This window comes from Phalacrocorax aristotelis, chromosome 2 (assembly GCF_949628215.1).
Source record: "Phalacrocorax aristotelis chromosome 2, bGulAri2.1, whole genome shotgun sequence".
NCBI classification, from domain to species: Eukaryota; Metazoa; Chordata; class Aves; order Suliformes; family Phalacrocoracidae; genus Phalacrocorax; species Phalacrocorax aristotelis.
Window position 1 is genome coordinate 43,217,315 of NC_134277.1, and position 16,672 is coordinate 43,233,986.

Genomic DNA, 16,672 nt, shown 5'->3' on the forward strand with positions numbered 1-16,672 from the left:
GTTGTAAAGCCTTACGCATCTGGTTATGCTTAAGGCGTTAGCTTTAGCAAACAACAAGCCTCTTGATAAAATTCACAAGTACTGGCAATACTGGGGATGTAGACTTATCTTCTGGGCACGTTTTGTAAAATTAAGTTATTTTCATTAAAAGAACAAAGAATAGCATGGTGATGGAGCAGCTGTCATATTTTATTACAAAACACGAATATGTGGGAAATCAATTACAGCACGAGTGCTGCACAATGCATATTTCCAGTAATCCCCCACGGCCGGGGGAAGGTAGAAGGCTGATCTGAGTGCAGGAGCAGATGGCAAGCAACTTTAGATAGCTTCACTGCCATTTTTACTCTTTCAAGTGTTTGTGCTTCTCCTTTGATCTTCAGATCTTGAGTTTAATGTGTTTCATCTTCTTTCGTTTACTGTTTTCAAATTTAGCTTTCCCTGTAAATAACTTTTGCTTGGTGGAGTTGCTGTTAGTATGAGGTTTGTTACTTCCAAACTGTGAAATTTGAGAGAGACCGTTGCTATCTTTCTTTAGTGTTGTTCACATCCAATAAAATACCAACTGCGTGACTGCAGAGGACTTCACCGTTCATCATGCACAGCTGTAATGATACAATGAAAAAATCCCACCTCACAAAGTTACTGAGATATTTACAATGCATGTGAAGTTGCAGTAGACTTTCTTGGAAGGTAACTACCACGGGAGTGTGGTGGCACATCCACAACAAGCACCTATGGAAGTTTGGTTTCAGCATTATCCCATTAAATTTGCTTCTTACAGTTGAGTAATTAAGCTTGCGTTAGTTTTCTCTGTGCACGTAACATTTTTATCTCCCCTTAAAATAATTTATGCTTAAAATAAAAGCATTTTTCAGTGTTTTGACATAGAGTGGCAAGGGCAACATGGGGTGATGCGATTTGTGTCTCTGCTTTTTATACAGCTGTCAGAAATGATAGGAACAAAAAGAAGAAGGAACCTTCAAAGCAGGAGTCCACAGAAAACTATGAAATGACAGCAGAGTTGGATGATCTCACTGAGAAGATCCGAAAAGCTCACCAGGAAACCTTCCCTTCACTCTGCCAGCTGGGAAAGTACACTACAGTAAGTACGGTTTGTGACACGTTCTGGATATGCCTGGATTATGTGAGTTTTGCATTGGAGGCTTCAGACGTTTTAAATAGATGCAGAAGTAGATGCAGTCCTTGCACCACCTAAGTCATGAAAAAGCACAGGTATGCATGCAAATACATGCTGAAGAAGAGAAATTGCACTTAGCTGTAAGCATTACTTAGCGGTATCGTGAGAGACTGTCTGAAGGATTAATCCAGCCGAGAGACAAGCTTGGAGTCCATGAGTCAATTACATGCCATCGTTCGTTAGAAATTTGTTGGCTCCCAAAGACGTGATCTCTGCTTTTGTGCGTCAGTGGGTTACAACTTTGCAGGTGTAGAGAGTTCTTAAATGCTGGTGAATTGCTGGTGACAGTCCCAAAGCTACCAAGTCAAGGAAAATATGAAATGTCTAAATAAACCAGTTTCCAGAATGCTCATTTACAGTTTATTCCTCTCCCAGTCTACCAAAACACCACAAAGCAGCAAACACTTTTGCTGCCTTTAGAAATGAAAAATCAGCCGCCTGTCAAGAAGTTCAGTACTCGGAATTTCTTCTGAGGATGAGTCACGGAAATGAATCTTTTCTGTACATATATATGTTGCTAAATACGGGGAAGGTCAGTGATGTATATTGATTTCAGAGAGAAAGTACAATGTCAAGTTTGCAAATGCAGTAATAAAACACATGCTTAAAAATAAATGTCAGGAAGTGTTTAGAGTCCTGTTGGTGGAGGAATGACTTAGCTGGTCTGGTCTTGCTGTCAGTTGTAGCAGCACTGGCTGTTACAGAGGGATGCGCAGAAGGCCATGAAGCAGGCAAGCGTGCACTCTTGCTGCTGAAGCTGGGAGTTCAGGAGCCGTCGTGGCTGGGCAAGGAGATCCCTGCCTCCGCAGTCCTTGTCCTCCACAGTTCCCCGGCTGGAGAGCTGGGACCAAGCTGTAGAGGCCAGGTAAAATACCTCTTTCACTGGAATGCTCTCTGTTTTGTATAAATGCTTTGCTACTGAAACAAACAAATTTCTCGGAGAGTAATCTAGGCAAATCCCTGTGCAGCATCAGTTTTCACTGTTTTATGGCATACTCATCTATATACAAAGTGCAAGGTTCAAAACTCTCAGGTCTAGGTGTAAGTCTTTGTATTTAATTGCAAGAAAAGCAAGCATATACATAGTGTGGTGTTAGAAAAAGCATGTCTTCCATGTTGCCTGAAAGTATTTTCACAAGCATTTTTCACATTTAATTTTGAGATGCACATAAAATGGTTAGTACTGGGGAAGGTGCCTGCCCTCTGCATGCTTCTCTGGTGCTATCCCTGTTCGGGTGAGATGTAGTCAAAATAGTCAGCGTAGGCGTGCTGGTAAATATTGCTGTAGCAGGCAAGCCCAGGCAGACCCCCAGGGATTAGTGCAGCGTGCAAGGCTGGAAGCTCGAAACCAGCCAGCTGGAGACGGTGAGATCCACAGTGTGTCTTTTCAAGGAAATTCCTGCATTAATGCCCTCCACTTCTCCCTGTGGTACGTGAGGTTGTGTCCCCATCTTGGAGTGAATAAAACCTTCCAAATAGGCTCTCACTCTTCTGCAAACACAAGAGCACTTTTGAACAAGCGCGGAAAAATCTTGCCAGTTAAAACAATGAGTTTGTGCCTTGCAGAAGAGGGGATCGCATGTCCGCCGCTGGGGTGCGTAGCCAGGCTACTGGTATGCATGCCCGAGTTTATTGCTCACAGGCAGCCTTGCCTGGCCATCCCCAAATCACACTATATCGGCATACCTCCGAACGTGTTGAACATGTTGGTACGTACTTTTGTGCTACCTCTGAGTTTGAAGAGTGCACTGCAGCCGGCGCGATGGTACTTCGTACTGGGAATTGCCAAAGATCCTGGAGGGTTGCAAGATAAACCTGGGTACCTATATGCTTGCATTATGTATTGGATGTTTAAGTATCATTAATATTTTAGCTCTTGAAATGATACAAGTGGATGAAATTGGAGAGGGTCTTGTTGCACATCACACCCACCGCTGATGCCTTTGTCCTTGGGTTCCTGCTGACCCCCATGGTGAGTTTATGTCTCTGTTGTAATTTCAGAGCCCTTACCGAGAGCACCTGGATCTGAGTAATGAATGGACTAATCTGGTCTGTCTACGGGTTCTGAGTAACCGTGACCTGACCAAAACTCTCCCTGAGGCTGGATATTGGTCATTCGTATCTCAAGCCAGATTGGACAGCTTGGAGAAAGAGATATCTTGGCTTTATCGTTGGTCTGTTGGAAGTCCAAAGCAGTTAGATGCACGTGGCAGAAGTCCCTGCCGCTTTGTCATGGTTTGGTGCTATACAAGTTGCAATAACAAAATTACTCTGAAAGAGTTATTTTTGGCTTACCTTGAATTTTTGAGAGCGATACAGCTTCCTTCAACAGCTGTGTCAAAACTAATAGCAGCAGTGCTAGATACTAACTGTCGTCTTGCTGCATTCCCCTGGCCTCTGTGTGAAATGCAGAGTATTTAAATGTCTTAGCTAGCTAAGGTCTGGTGGCCACTGTGGTTTTTTAGGTAGGAATTCAGTGTAAGAGCTCATTTTTGTGAATGCTGTCTCTGCCCAGCTTTGGAAGGGACAGGGTACAGCACTCCCCCCATTGCCTGCACCCAGTGAGAACCTCAGGGATTAAGACTATTCCTCGGTACTGCTGGGGCTGGAGTACGGGTCATCTTCATCTCCAGCTGCCCATCAGCCCAGGAGTGAGGGACAAGCCTTTCTGCAGCAGTGGGGGATCCAGGAGGCAGAAGGTGTGTGCACTGGTCAGAGGAGCACAGCTTTGGTGCTTGGACGACACCACCAGCTGCTGATAAATGGCGGGGCTCAGGCAATAATCTGTCCTTTTGAGATACTTGAAATAGAGACCAGAAGTCAAAAAAAAAAAGGAGCACACAGCCCTTGTTCTAAATACTGAGTCCAAGGGGAGCTAGAAGCCTACACCACTCTACCTTTCTTGGTAGTAACAAGCTAGTACAGGTAAGATCGCCACCAGTCCTACTTTTATACCCAGTTCTACAGGCTAGCAGTCATAAGGCATGGCATGCTCACGCTGCAGAGCAAACAGATTGCTTTTGTAACCTTAGAGTTTTTTATTTAATTCTTTAAGCGAGAGGTGAGAAGTGAGTGTATTGAATCAATGTGGATTCACTTGAATTTCATGAGCTTTGCACTAATGGAAGAAACTGTTCTGCAAGCGTGCCCTCTGTGCGCCTTCGGTTACGTGATCGTTCAGACTGATTTAAAACATGATTTTGTTCGTTGCTAAAAAGAGCAAAGAATTTTAAGTATTAGAGAGTGGAGTAAAAAAGACCTTGCAGAGATACAGTCATTAAAAAAAAAATCTATTCAGACATTTGGCCTGCATATCTGCCTCCTCTCACTCTTGAGCATTGCAGCCTGCATTTCCCAGAGGGAAAGGTTACATGGTGATTTTTTCCCCCCATTGCGTATTTTCACCTGTTCAAAACGGTTTTGGAGAAGCATTTTCAGTTATGGTTTTTTATATCCATCTGGTCTTTAAAAGGAAAAAGTGTCTCTATCTGTAATAATTACCATACTTTGCATAGTTAATAAAAGTCTACTTAAAATAATGGGAGAATAGCACTCGTATTAAATTCCCTGGGTCATTTGACTTAACAGTTGCATTTGGTGGGCAGTGGCAAGTATAGTTCTGCCAATGATGAGAATCAGCAAGCTGTTTAAGCGTAATGGATTTCAAAAGTCCATCATAAATAGATCTGTTTTATTACTGTCATCCAGGTAAGAGAGAGTGCCTTAGTAATTTCTCTGGAGATGTCATACTTTATAGTATAATTGAGTGTAACTATACTGCTTGTCCCTCGAGACTGGTATTATTTGTAAGTCTACAGCTGTGTTACATCCAGCCTCGTGATAAAGGGAGGATAAAACAGAAAATAATTTTGACTCTGCGGACCTGTGCTGTGGGTTCTCCTGGGTTGCTCTTGGCTGGCTGGAAACAGAGAGATTTTGCGTCTCAGCAGCATTTTGTCCTTTGTAAGTGCTGGGCTTAGAAGTTACACTGCCATTGTTCTGTGCCATTGCAGAGGAATATCTATCTATATGTCTGTCTGTCTGCCTGCCTGCCTGCCTGCCTTCCTATCTCCTGATGCTGTGACTGAGCAGAGATGTGTGCTCTGGCCCTCAGTGAGCTTGCCAGAGCTGTGTTGCAATGCTGCTTTTACTAAAGAGGCATAGCAAGTGTTCGTGATTAGGGCAGAGTGCCCCTGTGAGCCTTGTTTCCTCTGTAAAGTGGATTTTAAAGACAGTAGGGATTCTGCTACTGTGTATGTTTCTGCGAGTACCTCATCCTGTATCGTTACTGTGGAGATAGAGCAGCCTGCAATGAAAAAACAAAAATGATGGAAAAAATGGGATCAATTTATGTGGCAAAAATGGCTGTTTAATTGGATTTCATAGCAAGGTTGGGCTTTTCCACTGATAAAGATGCCACTAGGGTGTATTACAGTATTGTTCCACCATATGTGCGCTGGTGCAAAGGCCTGAAAAACATGCAAGGCTGCTCCTGGAAAAGACACCCTAAAAACTGCTTCAGTAAAATATTCTGGAAAAGTCATAGTGTCTGCATCTTTTTTCACAGCGTGGCTAGAGGAGATCTTCAGGCAAATTTAATCAGAGTTTCTGTTTCTAACGTGCATTTTATTAACCCCATATTTTGCTGTTCAACCTATACATTGATATTGAGTCGGTTTTGGTTTTATATGTGTTCAGAAACACTGCTAAAAATCTAGCTATTTTCTGCGACGCTTGCAACTACATTCATTACCAAATAAAATGTTAAAAGTCTTTCCATTTGTAGCATCTCAAAGATAATGTGTAAACCACGTTAGCTCCAATGCTGAGGAATCTGGCACCCAGCGTAATAAAACACCCGGTTATTTTTGTATTTTATTAACTGCCCCTTCTCTTCAGTTTGCATAATAGTGAGTTAGATTTACATTTGTTAAGACGGCCATGCATTACTCTTAATAGAAGGCATGTCAAACTTCCCGTTGCCGGTACTGCAGCATGATAAAGTAACCTCATATGATACTGATGAAGATTTCGTTCACACTTGCTGGTTTCATGCAACGTCTTTTTTTCCAGATGGATACCCTATTGTAAAATGATTTCCTGCTTTAGGCTCTGCTTTGTGTAGCTCTCCGCTATGCCATCTTTCTATGAACTGGATAAACTGCCTATTAAATTTAATTACAGCCTGAATGACTGCACATCTTGATCTTATTTTTTTCTCCAATGTACTGTATTTCACCAAGGTCCTTGAGGATGAAATAAAATAAATCTGAAGGATGCATACTCCAATAGCCAAAAGAAATGTTTCAAAGGGCATTACAATGACTGTTAACCCATTAGTTTTGGACCATTTTGAAGGCAATTCTTGAGTACTATAAAGACATTTTCTCCTATCTTTTCTTCTGTCATTTAAAAAAAAAACAAACACCAAAACCCAAAATGCAGGAACTTCCCAGAATAAAAATTCAAATAGAAATGAAGAAGTTAATTTCTTATCCCTTAAAAAAAGGGGGAGTGGGGAAGAGCGTGTACGCACCTTCAACCTGTTCAGCATGCTTAGCATTTACTTTTTGTAATAAGAGCCTAATATAAATATTACTGGCTCAAATCTCCACCCTGTTGCAAGTGAGGGTGAATGCCGGGCTGGTGGTGCGCTTAGGACCTGTCAGGACTTTCCCCTTCACGACTGATGGTGGTCATCGCATCTGCGAAGGCAGCTCCGGGAGGGGATGACAGAGCATCACAGCCAAGCCAAGCTTACCCCACATCCCCTTGTTGACCTTTTCAGGTCCTGAGTCCTTCCCATGGACCAAAGCAAGGTGGTGGCTTCAGAGGTTTCCAAGGAGGTAGGCGCCCTCACCATCAGCAGTGGTGGTGGCAGGGTCACGAGATGTTTGCTCCAAGAAAGGGTGATCTGTGTAAATTGAATGCTTTTCGATGGCTGTTTATCTGCCATGTCTATTCGACTATTAGGTTGAGGCTGCTCTGATTTAACTTTAAAATGAAAGTTAATTTAGCAGTTAATTTTCAACCAGCTAAGACTAAGGCAGGTAATCACATGGGCTTCCCTTGCAGCTGGGGAGAAAGCCACCACCTGAGGGAATTTTCCATTACCTGCCTTAAGCACCTAGTTGGAGTGGGCAGGCCTTTTTTTTGGAGACGCCTGTCTCTTTCTTGGTTAGTCAACAAGCTCAGATGAGACATGGAAGGGAGAAACTCTGCCTTTGGTTTTCTGTGGTTGCAGCTCAGCACCTTTTGCAAATTCAAAACCAGCATCTTTTTACAGGTAAAATTCCTCTTGCAATGAAGAGGAGCTCGCCAAGACGCTGAAGGCAGCTACATACGCTGAATTTGGAGGCTTGTGAAATAGTGGGGGAGGACGGACCATTGCGCTGGCTGCATCCCAAACAGCATTGGATCAAATGCTGGCAAAATGGGAACATGCTGCATGCTAGGGAAGGAGGGGCCTCGGCTATTTCAGAGCTCTGTCGTTTCTTGTGACCCCATGGGAATCACGGGTGGGTTGGAAACGTCTTTTGTTGGACCAGTGTCAAGTAGATCACAGTAACTTTTGAGTTGGATGGTCCTTGACTGACATGTTTAACTTTTTCAAGGGTTAAGTGTTTATTCTCAATGTATGAAAACATGAGCTTAATCACAAACAACAGAAATTTGCTACAAGTCCTAGCGCATTACGGACTTTTGGATTAAGACACATGAATATATGGAAACAGACTCTGAAAGATGTAGCTGGAATGTCCGTGTAACACTTCAAACAGTAGGGTAGTGTTGGATGCACCATTAGATGGGCATATAGCATTCTTCAGCGCACATGGTGTTTTTCCTAACGTCATGTAAAGAAGTGGTCTTTAATTCATGGGAGACTGTAGCTTGAGAAAGCTGTAAAACTTTCGCAGAGCCACAGAGCTGATAAAATAAGTAGAACTAATTTGCTAAGACCGTAAGTATGTGAAACTATGTTCCAAATATTGTGCTGCTTTTTCCAGATGAGGACCCGATATTCGTGTTCCACTGTTCATTTATATTTTCTGGGGTATAACTGTAAATTGTCTCTCTCAATGCACTTATTATATAATGGCAAGAAAGAATAATGATAGTGGCATTTGGAAATGTTTAAGTTCATTTGTATTCTTTGTACAGATGGCCTCTGCGATCGTAAGTAACAGAGAAATATCCAAGGAATTTTCAGGCGATTAATCCAAGTTTAAAACCAGCATCATCCCAACAGCAAGCTGCAGAAAATGCCTGGAATGTTAATAGAAAGTACTTCTGGAAGGAATACTCGGTGGTTGTTTCTTTCCCTTGAAAACCATTTACTGAAAGGGATGTTGTTGATTTATGGTGCCTTCTGTCTGTCTTTCCAGAACTCCAGCGCAGATCATCGAGTTCGACTGGACCTCGGGCTTTGGGACAAATTCAGTGAACTTGCGACAAAGTGCATTATTAAAATAGTGGAATTTGCAAAGCGATTGCCAGGCTTTACAAGTTTGACCATTGCAGACCAGATAACTCTACTTAAAGCAGCCTGCCTGGACATACTGGTATGTATTTTTAACAGCATTGTTATACGACTAATGTATTTTCTATTGCTCTTTTTACTGTAATCGACAGGGAGAGGGGGTCGAATACCGCCCCAGCCTTATGGTTGCAAAATTGAACTTACCCGGTAGTCTGGTACGGTCACGAGTGGACTCTAGCATGTCTACAGACGTGTGTTATATGGGACGAGCATACTTTTCAAAATATGTAGTAAGTCCCTATAGTTTGTGGATTTCAGTATAGTTGCAAGAAACTAACCTGAAATCTGTGTGCCTTTGGAAAAATTTCCTTTCTGTTAACACTGAAGCGAGATCTGATTCTCCTTCCTTCCTCCTCCCTCCTCCCTCCAAAACCTAATGCTCTGTATAAAGGATCCCTAGAAAGACAGTCTGCTGTATAACGTTTTAGGAACATGCTGTACCAGTGGTCATGAGGTAATTTGAGGAACAAGATACAAATCTTCAGAGTGAGTTTTTTGCAGGTTGTAGGCAGGAACCTGGTGCGCCTGGAGCCCGGCAGGCGCAAGCCTTCGGCATGCAGCACCCCTGCTTTCACCAGTGCTGCAGGCGCCTGTGGAAGCGGACGCTGTAATGGACCCTGTACAGATTTTAGCTAAATGTCATTTAATTTTAAATAGGCAAACGTACAACCTGCAGCAGGGAGCTGTGCGGATGGGCTTGGAGTTTTTCTCCAGACCTTGCCACTATGTCAGGGCAAGCTGTCTTCCCTCCCTTCGTCGCTGGTTGTTTCTGTCACGTTGACCTCCAGAGGAACCCTCTGGGATCTCAGCATTTCTTTATCAAGACCTTAGAGGTCTTCAGCCTTTTAGCTGCAAATAAGCTTCTTATTCTTGGTCATAACAATAACTTTCAGCAAAACTGTATTTTCAGTGTGTTTTAAACATATTTTAAATGTTTTCTTCTGATCACAAACCTTCAAGTCTTCGTTGAGCCAAGCACGGCCAAGAAGCCTGTTGTAGGCTGGCTACTGTAGATATATTTTTTTGGCATGACACAGGAGTTTAAACTGGGAAATTTGAAGTTGGAGCAATAAATCTTGGAAATTCCAAAAGTGCATTGCTTCAAACAGGATCATATTGAGGAGGATGTTAACTGCTATGACCTTTTTCCTCTGTTTTGTCAAAAGCTGTTTTGAAGAGTCACATCTAGAGGACATTGATGAAGGTGGGAGAGGGGCAAGGATATCGTTCTCCGGCCTGTAAAAAGGGGAAGGTTGAGTTTGCCCTGTCGTGCTCAAGATTCACCTCTCGTTGTCCCCTTCGTCCAGGCACTCATTCAGACTTGACCATCTCATCGTTGCTGTGTGTGGTCTCCCCGTGGGGCAGGGCCATTTGTTACCAACTGCACAGCTCTCGTCACCAGCTCTGTCCTGATAAGACTCAGTTATGTTCCCCTTACACTGAAAGGCACACATTAATCGATAAACTGTGGCATTGCCTCAAGTGTGTTCTGCCAGAGGGGAACTGCTTTGTGCTTTGCTGTCATGACCAGTAACAAATGGTTAATATAGAAACTACCCAAAAATGGTGGGGAGGAGTCAGGATATAGCAAGAATCTGCACATCCAAATTCTTTACCCCTAAAACGTCAGCCCGTAAGCTGCCACCGCCTATTTGTTGCTGCCATGCCCTGACTCTGTAGCTGCTGGAAAAAAACATACCCTAATTCTGTAATTGCTCAGGATCCCACAAGCTCCTGGCGCTCTTTGTTGGGGCGGGTAGCGGGAGCTTACCCCAGGAGCATGCGCAGCCCCTGTGGCACAGGGTCCCCCGGGGAAGCTCCGCTCGCTGCTTGTGTCGCCAGCGCTGGCTGGACAGTATCAAGTATTTAGGGGAAGCCTTTCTGCTAGCAGTTTTATCTGAAGTGTCTAGATAAAGGCACTTCACAACCTTTGATCAAAGTGATTAAATAAATGCTTAGTTGCCAGATGAGAAAAAGAATAATGAAGCAGGTGATAAATGGTGCCTTTATTTCAACTAATTCATGGATAGAAAGGCTTGATTCTTTAATACAAGTCACTACTTTTACTTTGTGGGCATGTGAGAACCTTCAAGCTCTAGTTAGAAACTTTATCGAGACCTGTCATTCCCAATCATCCCCTCATTCTTGGTTTCATTTTTCATGAAGCTGGAGAAGGTAACACATCCAAGCGAGCAGGGTGTAGGAAGTGCCACAGCTACCCGTAGCAGGAAGGAGCCAAGGCTTTTCCAGAAACAGGAGCAGATAAGACATGGTTGTCGCGAAGAGACCTAACTTTCCTGCGCGACTTTTACATGAGCTTTATGTGACTATTTTATGCGCTGCTTAAAAAGAAAAAGGGATAATTACCATAAGCACAGTAACGCGTAGTGCGCACACTGTCTGTGAAGTGCCCATATCCATTAAACCCACATCACCTGCACGTAATCAGAATTGCAGTGCAGCTCTGTATCTTTATTTAAGCTAAATGTCAGTAGTTGGAGCAGTGTTTTAACAGTGCATGTTCCCCCACCTCAGCAAGCTAGTTCTCCTAATTACAAGGAGTGTTTCCAACATTTTGTTTTGTGCATTGAGACGCGGGGTGAGCACCGCTCCCCTCCTGCTGCATGAGCACCCACTCCCGGTGCCTGCCTGTGGTCTGCTGTGTGAGCACTGGCCAGCGTGGGTGTGAGCCTCGTCAGTGTGCGCTCGTGGTCCTGCTGCTGTGCAATCCCCTGGACGTGTCCCCGGAGCCATGGCACGCGGGAGGAATGGCGTGGGGCGCCCAGCCCAGCCAGGTGGGGTGGCCGGGCTCCCCCTGCCAGCGGGATCCCAGTTCACTGCCCACCCAGCAGCGCTGTCTCAGGGCTATGGGGAGTCTTAAGCATTTGCAGACCCTGCCAAGGGCTCTGCTCAGTTGGTTCCTGCAGCCGTGGATGCTTAAACCCCTCAACAAGCTGGCGAAGGAAACAGTGCCAGGAGCTCAGTAACCTCTGCTGGGTATGGGCCAGAGAATTGTTTTATATACAAACAAACAAAATCTCTGGAAGGGAATTAACATGAAGCCTCGCAAGGCAGCTGAAGGCGCCGATCGAGGATGGTGGAATTTATATTTGCTCTGGTGCCAAAAGTTTCAGGGATAAATACTACTAAAATTCCATCAGTAACCCTCGTAAAACCAAGTGCTTCTGTCTGCTGGTACGCTGGCCCAGCAGGGGTCGAGCATCCCCAGCCTCGCCGAGCTCCAGCAAAATGAATGTGGAAAGAGCCCAGAGTCCAGCCTGTCTTAAGCCCAGTGGATAAAACCCTGCAAAGTCCTTGAATGCTAATCCTTGATTATATCGTTTTTGCTTTCTGTTGTACAATCCTGTGCGTTAGTGCTAGGAAGGCTTTGGGGTGTGTGGAATAACCCGTGCTGATGGGGTACGGCAGTGCCACGGAGGCTTGTTCGTTGTTTCAGAGTCACCTGCCTGGGTTTCTCCTCTTGGGAAACTGTCCCAGCTGGATAAGGTAGCTAGCGTGTAACAGCAGCATTTCTTAAAAAAAAACCCAGCTTGCCTTAACAAATCTGCTTAAAATGAGTAACAATTCTATGGTAGCAACAATGTGGTGAATGCAACTTGCTGGATGGTTTTGTTTTTGTGTGACCCATAGGGTTTTTGCTTTGAAATTTCTAACTGGCTCCTAGGAACCCCAGACGCTTTAAGATATAAATATTCCTTAAAACAAAGGGTCCTTTAATCGTGGGCAAGAACCTTATTTATGGCTGCAAGTGGCATCTAAGAGCAGAGTGACAACTAAAATACTTGGCTTGGTTACAAAATCTAAACAACATTGAGGACATTAGGAGGATGTCTTCTAGACAGCGGTTCAGTTTAAAATGGAGAAAGATACCATGATTTCTTATTTTGAAGTGCTGACATTTCCCATATGTTCTTCAGTGAATGAGAGCTTGAAATCAGCTTCACTTTGACACTGGAAGTTTGCCCAAGAACGGTTTAGCAATATCCACGGTGTTTTGCAGATCTCGATGAAGGACCCAAATTTAAAAAAAAAAAAAAAAAAAAAAAAGAGTAAAAAAAATTCAGATGACCTGTCTCGGAGCTTAATAACAGCATGTTGTGGGATAATGTCGAAGGAATGCAGGAGAAACCTGAGACCCGATTGCTGCAGTCAAGCTAAGTGCATTGCAGAAAACACATAGCTGAGTTTCAGCTGTGCCAGTGCCCCAGCCGAGCTCCTGCAGGCTCCTCCAGTGCATCATTTAGGTATGAAAGCGTGAAGTCTACCTTTTGCAAAAAGTCATCCCGGTCGCTGCCTGAGCCTGAAAGTTGCTAAACTTCTCCAGGGCCTTAATGTTTTAATTACAAATTTTGCAAGGCCCCTGGAAGTCTCTTTCTGTGCACGCCCACGGGGGCTCTAGGCTGAGCAACCTAACCGCAAATTCATTCCCGATGAGGATCCAGCCTGGAAGTCCTCCTCTGCGTTAGCCCCGGGGGGCGGTGATTTGGTGGGTCTTTGCTGGGCACCCCCAGCACACCCCCCAAAACGGAGTGGGGCTTACAGCACCGGGGGGGTTGAGTACGGAGAGCTTTGCACTGGGGGAGGCAGCAGCCTGCTGCATGGCAGGAGGCGTGCGTTCAGCCTCCGGGTTGTTTGGGGTAACTGTGCTGGGGCAGCCCAGCCCCTCTGGGCCAGGAGTCTCTGGGCAGTGTGGTGCAGACTTGCTCTCGGAGGGAGGATATGGGGGAACCGTGTCTGCCGCCCCTGCTTGGGCAGCTGCCGGGGAGGCTGCAGGCAGCCTTCAGGAAACACCATGGTGTTGCCCAATTTAGCTCCAAGTCCTGCTCAGCTGATTTGTTGGGCTGGGAGTCCTGAGGGTGTGGAGGGAGGAACTCTCGTTGCTAAGGCTTAGCGATTAAAATAGCACCAGAATAAAAGGGGCTGCCTTTCTGCCCAGCTGAGCTAAGGGAAAATCAGTACCACTTAGGAAGTACAGAGCCTTGTTCCTCCAGAAGTTGGACACCTGATCGTCACAGGCCACACACCCTTACTGAAAGGCAGTTACTCTGTGTGCAGGCTTCAGGTGGGAAGAGCTGCTTTCTAGTTTCTCTTGTGTGCCATTGGAGAAATAAAGCAAGTAGCTCTAGGGTTTCTCAAGAAATATGCAGAGTTTTCAAACCTTGCTTTTCTTGAAAACCACAAACACTGCATGTTTCCTCTCCTTCCTATACAATCCTTTTAATGATTTAAAAGGATAACCAACAGCGAACTTCAGGAGAGAGAACTGCCGGTGGTTACTGTCAGCTCAGAATATGGTAAACATGCTGTCTTTTACTGACAGGGTGCCATGCTTTATAATGTTAATTTCTGCTAATAATCCTGAAATACACTTTGGCTATTACACAAAACCTTTGGAGACACCAGCAGCCCTTTAAGATCACTTACATTAGCGGGGAATTTGCAGTCAGTGAAGAACTTGAGTGCTGTGCATTTGTATTTGTGCCTCTCTTTGTCATTGATTCAGGTAATTTCAAGAGCTTATTCTAATTCAGGGGTAGGGGAACGATGTGAAACATGCTTCTCCAACCACGTAGAGTCTCAGTGCTTCACTGTGTACCGCAATGTGAGATAAGATTATTGCCGAGAGAGAAAATGGTTGAAGAGCCTTCTGCAGAAATACACCCTATTAAGTCTCTTACCAAGAGATTTAAGAAGGGAAATAAAAGCTTCTCTGTAGGTCTCTTACAGGCCATGTCCTCCTCATTCTCCTCCCTGCTTATTTGGAACAGTGTTGCCAGGGAAAGAGGAAAGTGGGAGAACCAAGCCCAGACTGGTCAGCTGCCAAGTGCTGGGGCCTCTGACTCAGAGCTTCGGCAGCTATAGGATAATTAAAATTCGCCCTGTGCTCACTTATATTCATGTAAATCTTTTTTGTTGAATCTTTAAGACAAAGTAGGATGGCTGTATGGGAAATAAATACACTCAAGCTCTGAAAAAATATGGCTGTAGTCGTAGCTCAGCTAATCAGCTGAACTTCTGCAAGGTTTTAGTTTAGTTTAGGGAGAAGCCTTCCCCCACCTCTGACTATTTTAAACATTAAGCATTGAGATATATAACAGAAATACGTCAACATGATGGACATCTCTCTGATCTGATCCTTAAGGCAGTGTTCACGAATAGCAGCTGTACAAATGAGCCAGTGCCGGCCGGAGTCTATCATGGGACGCATCCTGGGTTTGCTCTGAGAGGCGAAAGGGTTCACCCACTCGCTCTCTCCAGCCGTGCTGCCACAGCACCTCCGCTGTGACAGCGCTCTTGACACTGCGGTTACCCCAGAGGCATTTCCTAACAAAATGCAGAGCATCCTCGGTGTTTTATTCATGCGTTTTGCATTCCTCTGTATCCAGTTAGAGGTGTGAATCCACATCCTCCCCTTGAACGCTCTTTCATCTGGGGTCAGTGCTGGGTGGCTGTTGTCACACAAGTTAACTTGCCAAAACCAACACTGGCCGGGCTTGCGCAGGAGTGAGCGACACCGTCAGCAGCAGGAAGGTACGCCTTGCACCAGGCGGGCAGGGTGTGCACCCTTACCAGGGCTGCCCAGGGCTCGCGATGGGGGAAACGACAGAGCCTCAGGGAAGTCTTGGGGGTCAGCTGGCTGGGAAGGAGATTCGGTGTTACAGCATGTGGAAGTAACAACAACCATAACAACACGTGCGCTTGCAGCCCAGAAGGACAACCGTATCCTGGGCTGCATCAAAAGCAGCGTGGCCAGCAGGTCGAGGGAGGTGATTCTGACCCTCTGCTCTGCTCTGGTGAGACCTCGCCTCGAGTCCTGCGTCCAGCGCTGGGGTCCACAGCACAGGAAAGACATGGAGCTGTTGGAGCGGGTCTAGAGGAGGGCCACAAAAATGATCCGAGTGCTGGAACACATCCTCTGACGAGGAGAGGCTGAGAGAGTTGGTGTTGTTCAGCCTGGAGAAGAGGAGGCTGCGGGGGAGACCTTATTGTGGCCTTTCAGTACTTACAGGGGGCATATTAGAAAGATGGACACAGACTTTTTAGCAAGGCCTGTTGTGACAGGAAAAGGGGTAATGGTTTGAAACTAAAAGAGGGTAGATTCGGGCTAGATATTAGGAAGAAATTTTGTATGTGAGGATAATGAGGCGCTGCAACAGGTTACCCAGAGAGGTGGTAGATGCCCCATCCCTGGAAACTTTCAAGGTCAGGTTGGACGGGGCTCTGAGCAACCTCATCTAGCTGAAGATGTCCCTGCTCACTGCAGGGGGGTTGGACTAGATGGCCTCTAAAGGTCCCTTCCAACCCAAACCTTTCAATGATTCTGTGTAAAAGAAGAAAAGCTGGGCCAACTCGTCAGACTCCTGGTTGGGCTGCCGGCAGCCCCGCACGCTGCTTGTGGAGGTTCAAAGCTTGACATCAGCTTGAGTGTCATCAGTTCAACAATCAGGTGTGAGCTCCCAGGCTGGCAAGACGAGCAGCACTTGGTGGAGACAGTAACTGCAGCTGCTCGGGAGATGGAGGGCTTTGCACCACCCTCTAGGGAGTGCTCACATGGGGGTTGTGTTCACATCGTGGTTTTTCCCGTCTGCCATCACAGAAGAAAGGAAGGCGCCCCAAAGCACGAGTTACGTTCTGCCTCTTTCACCAGCTCACAGCTGTCCGCACTCATTCACACAAGATACCGCAGAGACACTTTGTCCTTACCAAAGACACAACCCAGAGAAGCACTGTCATGCAAAATTGATCCCCAAAATCAAAGAAATACGTGGATGTTTGGAGAGGTATTTTTATGATCTTGCTGGATGAGATCAGCAGTGCAATAGCATTTTATAGTTAGGTGCATATAGCATTACTAATTAAAGAGTGGCCTGTGTGAATATTATGGTAATGTTGGTGACCTAAATGGTGAG

At 45.3% G+C, this 16,672-nt stretch overlaps 1 protein-coding gene across 7 annotated transcripts in view; it reads left to right on the top strand.

The window, feature by feature from the left end:
* The window catches only part of RARB (retinoic acid receptor beta), a 337,838-nt gene that overhangs the window by 315,020 nt on the left and 6,146 nt on the right, over positions 1-16,672 (top strand). For all 7 annotated transcript variants that reach the window (XM_075083266.1, XM_075083264.1, XM_075083263.1 and 4 more), the window contains 2 exons: positions 945-1,105; positions 8,587-8,763. In XM_075083266.1, the coding sequence (XP_074939367.1) occupies positions 945-1,105; positions 8,587-8,763 (338 nt within the window). The remainder of the gene's footprint in view (positions 1-944; positions 1,106-8,586; positions 8,764-16,672) is intronic.